The sequence below is a fragment of the Narcine bancroftii genome, chromosome 2, assembly GCF_036971445.1.
Source record: "Narcine bancroftii isolate sNarBan1 chromosome 2, sNarBan1.hap1, whole genome shotgun sequence".
Taxonomy (NCBI): domain Eukaryota; kingdom Metazoa; phylum Chordata; class Chondrichthyes; order Torpediniformes; family Narcinidae; genus Narcine; species Narcine bancroftii.
The window spans coordinates 36,760,465-36,773,411 of record NC_091470.1 but is presented as its reverse complement, the minus strand read 5'-3'; the positions used below and the strand labels follow the sequence as shown (position 1 = coordinate 36,773,411).

The 12,947-nt window shown below is 36.2% G+C and overlaps 1 protein-coding gene across 1 annotated transcript in view; it reads right to left on the bottom strand.

Moving 5' to 3' along the window:
* The window catches only part of dhrs7 (dehydrogenase/reductase (SDR family) member 7), a 31,037-nt gene extending 28,460 nt beyond the window's left edge, over positions 1-2,577 (bottom strand). Inside the window, 1 exon segment of the mRNA XM_069915477.1 lies at positions 2,220-2,577. Within this exon segment, the coding sequence (XP_069771578.1) occupies positions 2,220-2,577 (358 nt within the window).
* Positions 2,578-12,947: the final 10,370 nt, after the last annotated feature.

The following is a 12,947-nucleotide window of genomic DNA, read 5'->3' as shown; positions in this document are numbered from 1 at the left end:
ACATTCTGGTTTTTGTAATAGCATAGTATTAAATCTCCATCTTGGGGTTCTCTGAACATCTTGTGAACTCTGATATTCTAATAATAGTAATGAATGATCTGAAACCAACCTTGCCTTATAATCCACAGATATAACTCTATCTTGCAAATGCATTGAAATTAAAAAATAATCAGTTCTTGAAAAAGAATTATGGCGTGAAGAGTAAAAAGAAAAATTTTTCTCTGTAGGATTAAATCTTCGCCAAATATCAACTAAATTCAAATCTGTCATCATATTAGTCACTTGAACTGCCATTTTAGATTTCTTAATTGCTCTTGGATACTTGTCCAATAAAGGCTCCAATACCACGTTTAAATCTCCCCCAATCATCACATTAGAATTTGCTTGTCCAAGTAATAACAAAAGCTGTATCCTCAACATTTGGAGCATAAACATCAAGCAAAGTCTAAGCCTCATTAAAAATTATACAATTCAATTTTAATAATTTTCCACCATTTTTATCTTCATTCTGTAACTGAAATGGTAGATTCTTGTGCACCAAAATTGCCACTCCTTTTGCCTTTGAATTAAATGAAGAATAAAAAACTTGTCCAATCCATTTACGTTTAAGTTTCAAATGTTCCTTATCCGTTAAATGAGTTTCCTGCAAAAAGGCCACATCAACTTTTAGTTTTTTTAAGTAAGCAAGTACTTTCTTACACTTAATAGGATTATTTAAACCCTGAACATTAAGAGAAGCAAACTTTAATTTAGACATTTCTTACAACAGAACAAGAAAAAAAAAGAAAGAAAAAACCCCTCCCTTTATCCCCTCTTAAAACTACAACAAAAAAAAGAAATTAAAAAAAAGAAATGTTTTTTTTGAAAAAATAATAAAAAGAAACTTCACTCCTTAATCCAAAAATTAATTAAAAAAAACAGGTAAGAGGTTACGACTACCTCCTCCTGTCTAAACTGCACAATGCGGTAACTCCCACAAAATATTGGGTGTGAGATAACTCACACGTAGCTGACGACTTCTGGAAAATAATGCCCACCCAGTTCCCTCTCCTAACTCCCATTTCACATAAAACTATCATCATTATCTAAATCTTCTCAAGAAAAAAAGAAATTTTTTTTGAAAAAATAATAAAAAGAAACTTCACTCCTTAATCCAAAAATTAATTTAAAAAAAACAGGTAAGAGGTTACGACTACCTCCTCCTGTCTAAACCGCACAATGCGGTAACTCCCACAAAATATTGGGTGTGAGATAACTCACACGTAGCTGACGACTTCTGGAAAATAATGCCCACCCAGTTCCCTCTCCTAACTCCCATTTCACATAAAACTATCATCATTATCTAAATCTTCTCAAGAAAACAATTTTTTTTTTTAAATTTAATCAGCTTTGTCACTTCGACCACCATTGCTTCCATTTCTTCTTGAAATTCGATTCCCATCTGCGTCTCCACTCTCTTCGGAGACCGAGGAGGACTACGTCGTTCCTGGAATTGTGTAATTGGTAACAATTGAGCAAAGTCCATAGCTTCTTTAGGATTGTCAAAAAATTTTGGTTGATATCCATCCTGAAAAATCTTATAATACTGCAGGGTATCTAAATGTTGCTTTATATCCTTTTTTCCATAACACTTCTTTCACAGGATTAAATTCACGTCGTTGAGACATAATTTCCTGACTCAAATCCGGATTAAAAAAAACACGATTGTTCTGGACCATCAAAGGAGATCTATTTTGTTGAGCATTTCTAATAGCCACATGCAAAATTGTCTCTCTATCATAATAGTTTAGACAACGGACCAGAACAGGTCTTGGGTTCTGTCCTGAAAAAGGTTTTCTTCTCAAAGCTCGATGAGCACGCTCCAGTATTAAACCATCCGGGAACTTATCTTGTCCTAAAACTTGAGGGATCCAATCAGTAAAGAATTTTCTTGGATCTGGTCCTTCTATATCTTCTGGCAAACCAATAATTTTTACGTTGTTTCGTCTAGACTGATTCTCCAAATAATCAACCTTTTTCGCTAAATTTTTATTCTGAATTTGTAGTTTCAATTGTTTTATTTACGTCTTGTATTTGGTCTTGTACCTCAACTATACCCTGGTCACAAACATCAAGTCTTTCATTTGTTTCAAGCTTAAAAGCTCCATAATCAACCATCTGTTGAGTATTAATGTCCACCAAGGTATTAAGCTTGGTGTTAACTAAAACCAAAGATTTACCTATCTCTTTGACTGAAGAAGATAACTTAAATTCAAGATTCTTAATAAGCATATCAACTGGAATAGATTCAGATAAAATAGGATCCTGCTGCATCTGAGTAACCTGAGGATCTTCTAATCCTTCCCTTAATTTAACTGCTTTTCTTGCAGTATGACTCCGTGTAGAAACCCCTGCCACAACCTCCTCAGCAATATCGGAAGACTGGTATTCAGGGTAATCCTTAACCCATATTACATCAAGAGCCTTCATTACATCGGGATCAGTTGAAGTCTTCATAACTGGTGGTGCATTTCGCAGCGCCACCGCTACATCAATCGGTGAACGTCTCATTAAAGTCGGGTCTTCAGCTGGCGGCATCCCAGCTGTTTCAGCTGTCAAAAGTTCAGTGACAGCGCTCTTAGTGGGCGTTGATTGAAATACACGCACCTGGCTAGCCCTTTGTTCCAAAGGCTGCCGGGCGCCATCTTTAAAGAGCCCTACCGGTACAGAGCGGAGCTCCTTTGCCGAATCCTGCACTTCTCCTCTTGGATCCATTTCACGCTGAGTCCTGGCTTCTTGTAAACAGGTAGGCTCAGATAACTTCGGGAAATGTAATTTCTTAGCGATCTGTTTCCGTTTTCTTTTACTTTTTTTTCAGCAATTGTACCATTAGAAGCTAGTTTAAAACCTCTAACTACTTATAAACTTTTTTAAAAGTTTCAACGGGCACTTATAAACAAAACAATAACAAAGAGTCAGGAGAGGACTGGAAGACACGTCTGTTCCTTACGCCATCTTGCCACACCCCCACATCTGCACTTCCTTAATCTTCTCATTTGTTGCTGCATTTTCCTAGCTTCATTGTTAAGTAACACCAAGCTTCCATTTTAGAAAGGGGTAAAGAAATTGGGATCTTAAGGGACAACCATCCCCCCCCCACCCGTCTTGACTGTGCACCCCCTCTAGAACATATACAGCAATTTAATTGGTTCGAATGCAGGGCATTTTCATAACTGAAATGCAAAAAGGTCTAATGTAGTTCTGCATTCAAACAGGAGATAAGCATACAAAATATCATAATGAGTTTATTGACATATACATATGCACCAAATGTACTTGGACATGTGTACCAAAATTCTTACTTGTGTCACTGAATGGGTACTTCATGGAAATAAAAAAGACTACAATAGTATTCAAAACAGTAAAAAAAAATACAAATGATAAATAATAAAGAATCAAAGTTATCATTAGTGCAAGGAAAAAAAAGTGTTGTAATTGTGCAGACAGTTCTTTTATGGTAATAGATTAGTTTTACAAGAAGTTCAAGAACATGACAGTCAGTGGGAAGAAACTGTTCTTGAATTTAGAGGCTTCTGTACCTTTTACCCATAGGAGGCAGTGAGAAGAGGTTGTGACCGGAGTGATGAGGGTCCTTAATGATGCTGTCTGTCTTCTTTTTTAAATATTTTTTATTTAGTACTTCACCGTGAACCATGTTAGGAAGAATATATACAAATATTCAGCATTAAAAAATACACAGTGACATTTTCATCCCCCCCCCCACCCCCAAGCAGGAAATGAAAGAAAGGAAGAAAAAAATAAATAAACTATAGAAGAACACAAAAGAGAAGAAAAAGAAATTGTGTCATCCAATATTTCATATTTAATTATTTTCATACTTGTAACCTAACACTTCAAGAGATGGAGGTCTGAAATTGACGGTTTCTAATATAGTTCCCACATTTGTTCAAAAAGAGCATATTTGTCTTTTAGATTGTAGGTAATTTTTTCCAATGGGATGTGTTCATTTCTATGTACCATTGTTGTATTTTTAAGGTTGCTTCTGTTTTCCAAGTTAACATTATGCACTTTTTTGCTGCTGCGAACGCGATCATAATAAACCTTTTTAGAACCGTCTAATTTTAGACCCAATTCTTTATCTTTTATGTTGTTTAACAGGAAGATTTTGGGGTCTTTTGGTATTCTATTTTTTTGTAATTCTATTTGATATTAGGTTTAAATCCTCCCAAAAAGTTTTCACTTTTGTACATCTCCAAATTATGTGCATTCTTGTTCCAATTTCTTGTTTACAGCAGAAGCATTTGTCCGATATTGTTGAATTCCATTCTTTTGACTTTGAGGTGTAACATGTAGTCTATGTCGCCAATTGTATTGTATCATATTTTTATTTCATAAAATAAAAAGTATTTATTTTATTAATCATGGTACCCGCACATAGTTCCTTCCAGGTTTCATTCTTTATTTGTATATTTAAGTCTTTTTCCAAACCTTGTTTGGGTTTATATATTGCTTCATCAATTTCCTTGTATTGCAATTTGCTCTACATGTTTGCAATCATTTTTTTTACTATCGCTGTGTCTGTAATTAAGTTTCCTAGCAGCTACTCTCAGGTCATCTTAGACTAGTTCCCAACTTTTCTTTTAAATAAGTTTTCAGCTGATAGTATGAAAATATTGTACCATGTGATATTCCATATTTATTTTTTAACTGTTCAAATCTCAATAAATTATTTCCCAAAAAGCAATCTTTTATTCTTTTAATTCCTTTTCTTGCCCATTCCTTAAAAAATAAATTGTCTATTGTAAAAGGAATTAATGGGTTTTGTTTTAATAACATTTTTGGTATTTGATAATTTATCATCTTTCACTCCTGACGTATTCACTACCAGAATGTTACCTGGGTTTAAGCATCTAGAGTATAGGGAGAGATTGGACATATTGGAGCGTAGAAGGTTGAGAGGGGATTTGATAGAAGTATTTAAGATTATGAAAGGGATAGACAGAGTGGATATGGATAGACTATTTCCGTTAAGAGGAGGAAAGATTAAAACAAGAGGACTTGAGTTAAGAATTAAGGGGCAGAGGTTTAGAGGTAACATGAGGGGGAACTTCTTTACTCAGAGAGTGGTAGCCGTGTGGAATGATCTTCCGGGAGAAATAGTGGCGGCGGAGTCAATTGTATTATTTAAGAAAAGGTTGGACAGGTATATTGATGAGAAGAAGATGGAGGGTTATGGGCATTGTGCAGGGAGGTGGGACTAGAAAGGGGTGTTTGGTTCGGTGCGGACTAGAAGGGCCTAATGGCCTGTTTCCGTGCTGTAATTGTTATGTTATGTTATGTTAAATTTTTAGTATATAGTGTAGTATTGGTAGATTGTTATGTTGCACCATTTTCTCATCCCATTTATAGAATAAATGTTTATGGACCTTTTCTCCTAATTTAAATAATTCTATCTTGAGCCAATCCGGTTTTTCTCCCGTCTGATAAAAATCTGATATATATCTTAACTGTGCTGCCCTGCAATAGTTTTTGAAATTTGATAGCTGCAATCCTCCTTGTTTATGCACCCATGATCATTATTCCAAAGGCACTCTTGATTTTTTACCCTTCCATAAAAATTTTCTTATTAATTTATTTAATTTCATTAAAAAATTCCCCTCAAGGGAATTGGTAGCGTTTGGAATAGATATTGTAGCTGTGGAAATACATTCATCTTGATGCAGTTTACTCTCCCTATTAGAGTTAGTGGTAAATCTTTCCATTTCTTTAAGTCTTCCTGTATTTTCTTTATCAATGGTTGGTAATTTAATTTATACAAATGATTTAAATTATTATCTTTCCTGATACCTAGGTAATGTATGGCCTGTGATTGCCTTTTAAAAGGGGATTCCCTTTTAACATTTTGTATAATCGACTTCATTCATTGGTATCACTTCACTTTTATCAATATTAACCTTGTATCTTGATATTGCCCCATATTCTTTCAATTTTGTATATAACCTTTTCATTGATTTATCTGGGTCTGCTAAATATACTATAATATCATCTGCAAATAAGCTAATTTTAAATTCTTCTTCTTTTATTTTTATTCCCTTTATCATAGGTTCTTTGATTATCAGCTCTGGCAATGGTTCTATAGCCAAAGCAAACAGGGGTGATAATGGGCATCCCTGTCTTGTTGACCTACTCAATTTAAAATGGTCTGAAACATATCCATTTGTTACCATTTTTGCTCTAATCTGATTAATAATTTTTTTCTGGTCATTTGAATTTCTGTTGTACTTTCAAAAGCTTTCTCTGCATCAAGATCCACATCAAGTTGGTGTTTTATTGGAGGGGAGTCACGTGATGGAGTAGTGGCCGGACGGTGAACTCCAGCCCTCTCCAGAAAAGTCGGAAAAAACAAAGGAAAACACAAAGGCACAGAAATAAAAGTTAAAGAAAAGTGAGTATAAAGGTGCAAAGAAGATGGCGACAAAAAAAGAAAAGTCGAAACCAATGGTAAGAAGAGAGGAAGAGAAGACAACGGAAGATGAAGGAAAAGGCCTTACCTGCTCGAAGAGGCCCGCGGTGGAGAGAGAAACCCGCTCCCTCAGGTCGGTAGAATCCAGACTACAAAAATGGCTCGCTGAGCCGAGTAAAAGTGCGCAACCGCGCATGAAAAAAAACACACCGACGGGAGGGGTGACCAGCTGGGGAGTCGATCTCCACAGCCGGCAACGACAGCTGCAGAGCACCTGCAGCAAGAGGAGAGCACAGAAGACAATGGAAACAAGAAAGAAGAGAAGAGAAGGGCAACAAAGAAGCAGCAGGTGGCCAATCCAGAGGAAGAAGAAGAGGAAGAGTACAGTGAGATAGAAGAAGAAGGGAAAGGCAAGATAAAGGATTTACTTTCTCTTATTAAAGAATACATGGAGTCATTTAAAGAATGGCAAGCGCAGGAATTTGATGATTTAAGAAGAAGAATAAACAATACAGAAGAGAAAATGAATAAAATAGATATGACCTTATCAGAAATGGGAAAAAGAATGGACAAGGTGCAGGAACGAGAAGCAGCAGTAGAAATGGAGGTGGAGGACTTAAAAAAGAAATTAGAGGAATCTAATAAAAAAGTTAAAGAGACACAAGAACTGTTAGCTCAGAAAATAGATATAATGGAAAATTATAACAGAAGAAATAACATAAAGATAGTGGGCCTTAAGGAAGATGAAGAAGGCAAGAATATGAGAGAGTTTATAAAAGACTGGATCCCTAGGATCCTAGGATGTCCAGAACTACAGCAAGAAATGGAAATAGAAAGGGCACATAGAGCATTGACCTTTAAACCACAACCACAACAAAAACCAAGATCTATTTTAGTAAAATTCCTAAGATATACTACAAGAGAAAAGGTACTGGAGAAGACAATGGAAAAAGTAAGAGAGTGCAACAAGCCACTGGAGTACAAAGGACAAAAAATCTTCATTTATCCAGATATAAGTTTTGAACTCCTAAAGAAGAGAAAGGAGTTCAATACAGCAAAGGCGATTTTATGGAAGAAAGGGTATAAATTTATACTAAAGCATCCAGCGGTATTGAAAATATCTATTCCAGGACAACAAAACAGACTATTCTCGGATCCAGAAGAAGCACGAAAATTTGCAGAACAATTACAAAATAGACTGAGGGATGAAGACGTGTAATAAGAGTAAAAATGACCACGATTTATATGTATGTGGGTAAAGAAGTATAAGTGTGTATATGTATAATGTGCATACGTGAATGTATCTGTATTTAGAGGAAAATATAGATAGTATAGACAAGAATTAATAAGGGAAGGAAATGGAATCGAGGGAATAAGGAGGGAACTAAAAGAGTGACCTTTGTTACATATGAAAAGTGAAATCTTTTCTGGGGGGGGCTGGGTGGGGGGGAGTTGCGGTCACTGCAAAATCAGCTGACGCTTGCGAGTGAATTCGCAAACCCAAATGGAGAGGGGAGATGTTGTTGTCCGACAAGGGATAAAGGACAACACAGGAGGGGAAGGGGAGATTGGGGCTAAATAAGTTTTAAATAGGAGAATAAGGAAAATGTTTGATGTTTTAGAAATGTTGTCTTATAAAGGGTTTAAAATAAGAAAACAGAAATGGAAAAGGAGGAAAGGTAATGATGGAAAAATGGAAAGGGAAGATAAACAAAGTATAAAATGGCTACGTTGAACTATATGACTTTGAATATTAATGGAATACTTAACCAAATTAAAAGGAAGAAACTGCTAAATTTACTGAAAAAAGAAAAAATTGATATAAGTTGGTGTTTTATTTATTTGTGCTATATGGATTAAATTAATAAATTTACAGACATTATCTGCCGCTCTTCTATTTTTAACTAATTTTGGTACACAGCCTGTTAATCTATTTGCTAGTAACTTTGCTATCAATTTATAATCTTATTTAGTAAAGGCATTGGTCTATATGAAGCTGGTGAAAACAGTTCTTTTCCTGTTTTTGGAATTACTGTGATTAGTGCCATTTTACATGAGTCAGGCAAATTCTGGGTCTCTTCCACCTGTTTCATTACCTCTAAGAGGGGCGGAATTAATAGAGTATTGAATACCTTATAAAACTCTGTAGCGAATTCATCTTCACTTGGTGCTTTATTATTTGATAATGTCATTAGTTTATCATGTATTTCTCTAATTATAGGGGCTTTAGTCATTTATTTTGATCTTCCTATTGTAATTGGGGTAATTCAATGTTGGACAAAAACTCATCTATTTTGTCATTCTTCCCTGGATTTTCAGTTTGATAAAATTGTTTATAATTTTTTTAAATTTCCATTTATCTCTAATGGGTTATTTGAGATCTGTTTATCCTCCTTCATTGTTGCTATGATAGTTCTTGTTGCTTGTTCTGTTTTTAGTTGCCAACCAATATTTTGTGGGTTTTCACTCCTAATTCATAGATCTTTGCTTTGTTTTCATCGTGTTTTTCTCCACTTTGTATGTTTGCAATGTATCATATTTTAATTTTTTTTCTCTGTCAATTCTCTCTTTTTCTCTATATCTTCCCTTCTCATTAAATCTTTCTTTATAGTTACTATATCTTTTTCCAACTGTTCTATTTCCCAATCATATTCATTTTTAATCTTGGTTGTATAACTAATTATTTGTCCCTTAATAAAGGCCTTAATTGTGTCCCATAATATAAATTTGTCTGTTCAGACTTTGCATTTTTTTTCTCTCTGGAGCGTAGAAGATTGAGAGGGGACTTGATAGAGATGTTTAAGATTTTAAAAGGGACAGACAGAGTAAATGTGGATAGGCTTTTTCAATTAAGAGTGGGGGGAGATTCAAACTAGAGGGCATGGTTGAAGATTGAAGGGGGGAAATTATAAGGGGAACATGAGGGGAAATTTCTTTACGCAAAAGGTGGTAGGGATGTGGAATGAGCTTCTGGAAGATGTGGTTGAGGCGGGATCATTGGTTACCTTTAAGGATAGACTGGATAGTTACATGGAGAGGAGAGGACTGGAGGGGTACGGACCGGGTGCTGGTCAGTGGGACTAGGAGGGTGGGGAATTGCTACGGCATGGACTAGTAGGGCCAAACTGGCCTGTTCTGTGCTGTAAGTGGTTATATGGTTATATGGTTATTTGTCTCAAAATATATTTTAATTTGTTGTTTTATATATTCTCAAAAGTCTCGTCTTTTTAACAATATGGGATTTTAGCCTCCATCTATATGTTTTCGGCAGAATATCCTCTAAAGCAATTGTCAACAACAAGGGTAAGTGGTCTGATAAAAATCTTGCCTTATATTCGGTTTTTTAAACTCTCCCTTGAATCTGTGCCGACAACAAGAACTTATCAATCCTAGAATAGGTTTTATGTCTGTTTGAATAATATGAATAATCTCTTTCTTTTGGAAGTTATTGTCTCCATAGATCAATTATCTTCATATCGTGCATTTAGTTCAATGTAAATTTAGCTGCTTTATTTTTTATAGTAATCTTCCTGGTTTTATCTATTGATGTGTCAAGGTTAAAATTAAAGTCTCCCCCAAGTAAAATGTGTTGCTGTGTGTCTTCTATCTTTAAAAAAAATGTCCTTCATAAATTGCTGGTCATCTTCATTAGGTGCATAAATGTTCAGCAAGTTCCAAAATTCTGAATAAATCTGGCACATCATCATTATGTATCTACCCACTGGGTCTGTTATTACTTTCTTTATCTGAACTGGCAGATTCTTATTAAATAATATAGTAACTCCTCTGGCTTTTGAATTGTATGATGATGCAACTATGTGACCTACCCAGTCTCTCTTCAGTTTGCGATGTTTTAACTCATTTAAGTGTGCCTCTTGTATAAATTCTACGTCTATTTTCTCCTTTTTAAGTAGTGTCATTAACTTTTTTCTCTTAATTTGATTGTGAATTCTATTAATATTGATAGTCATATATTTCAATGTATTCATCTTACTCATCCATTTTCAACTCTGGTTTTCTTAGGGTTTTTGTTATTTTCCTACAAGCTATGTTGTTGCGTATAGGAAAGAGTAAGAACAATCTAAAAGAGTGATTTCAGAAGAAGGGAGATGGAGGGGTTGAACAGAGAAATAGAGTTGAAAATGGATGAGAGCGGGGGAGATTCAAACTAGAGGGCATGGTTTAAGATTGAAGGGGGAAAATTATAAGGGGAACATGAGGGGAAATTTATTTATGCAAAGGGTGGTAGGGATGTGGAATGAGCTTCCGACAGATGTGGTCGAGGCGGGATCATTGGTTACATTTAAGGAAAGACTGGATAGTTACATGGATAGGAGAGGACTGGAGGGGTATGGACTGGGTGCTGGTCAGTGGGACTAGGAGGGTGGGGATTTGTTACGGCATGGACTAGTAGGGCTGAACTGGCCTGTTCTGTGCTGTAAGTGGTTATATGGTTATATGGTAAGACCACCATGCTGGCTGTCTTCTTGGGGCAGTCTGTTGCATAGATACGGTATCTTCAATGAGTGGGAGGTTGGAACCTGTGATGGACCACATTCTCGATCTCCATTTGTACTCTGACTCATCATTTCTAGTTATTCAGCCAACATTGATGGTATTATCAGTAAACTTGTCAATTGTGTTGGAGTCAAACTTGACTATGCAGTCAGGTGTACAGGGAATAGAGCAGGGGACTAAGCCGTAGCCTTGACTGATGAGGATCCAGTTGCATGGGTACAAAATAAGGATCCCAGATCCTTCAGTTTTGTCATAGATTTTGCTTGCATGATGTCATCTCACAGACCTCTCCATCGCCTACTTCTACTGTGTCCACCATTCCACCCCCAGATTTGCAAACATGGGGAAGTCCCCGGATGCTATTGTATTTATTTTGTCACTGCTTCCCTTGGTGGGTTTTTGATGTTGAAGCTGCCTTTGACAATGTTGCAAAGCATACACAATTTGAAGCAACCCTTCGCCTGCCCACCTTGTACAAGAAACAATGAACATTTCCTTTATCCTAGGTTGTATCCATTTACAATAACGGCACACATCCCATCCTCTTGGGTTATTCCAGAATGTTTTTGAGAAACAAACATATATGTTTTATATATTCATTAACATCCTCATCTGCAGTGCTGTGTATCTTGTGCAAATCTATAGCAATCCCTTAAAGTGTTAGTTACTGGTAGGTTAGCCAAAGTGCTGATAAATCAACTTAGGACTATAGCACTTTTGGAGAATCTCCCATCTTTTGAATAAATCTTTCTATGTCCTCTTTGGGTTGGGAGTAGATACTACTATGGAATGTAATTCGAAGTTAGATCATGGTTGAATCTAGTTGTTCCTACAGATGTGTGCATAAGAAGCTGGAATGGTGGCATAGATTTGGGGATGTGCTCATGGGAGTGAATATGGTTTGCCACTGGGTCTTCAGCTGGACATCTTGCACTTTGTGAACCTTCCCCCATTGGTCATGCTATCAGTCATGACAGGCTGATGGGTATTCAGCTGCAGGTGTTTCTTTTGGGGCATTGGTATTCTTAGGACAGAGTCTATAGAGATTAACATAGGACTGGTGATCAGGGCCTTCCTATCTAACAGGACAACTGAGTGCAGAGCAGCAAAATAACCCTTGCCAAAATGGATGAAATACTAAACAGAAGAATTTAGGTAAAGGTAGATTCTCATTAAATTGCAATGCTTGGGCCAGATTTGAGTTATATATTCACTTCTCATCACCAGTGAACATAACGTTTCAAGCAATTTAGAGAAGAATGTTTAATTATTAAGAAAAATTGGTGAAACAGTTGTATCAAAAGCCTGAAATATCATCTTTTGTAGTGTATTGAAGATAGCTAAAAATGTAAGTGGAATATTTTGTTCAATTTACATTTTAAGTTAAATGAGTAGAACAAATATTCAAACCAATAAAGGGTAAATTTAAGATTGTTGGGGACAGATATCATTAAGCTGGAATCAGTGCAGAAAAGATTCACGAGACTGCATAACTAGATTATGGATGATGCGGTTAGTGTGGTGGTTAGCGCAAAGCTATTACAGCGCCAGTGACCCGGGTTCGAATCTGGCACTGTCTCTCTCTCTATCTATATGGGATAATTTTCATGGTTACAATTCAGCAGTCTCACATCCTTTTGGAAGAAGCTATTCTCCAGCCTGGCAGTCCTGAATTTAATGCTCCTGTACCACCTTCTTAATGGCAGTAGGTTGAAGATACTGTGTGCTGGATAGAAAGAGTCTTCTATAATTCCTTGTACCCTATTTAGACAATTTTCCCAGTAAATGTTGTCCACAGAAGAAAGGGAGGTCCCAGTGATCCTCTCAACTGTTTGAATGATCCTCTGAATAGACTTCAGTCTGATGCTTTGCAGCTACCATTCCACACAATGATGCAACCAAACAGGACACTCTCAGTGATGCTCCTAACCTTGCTCTCCTCGGTCTCTTTAGAAAGTATAGGTAT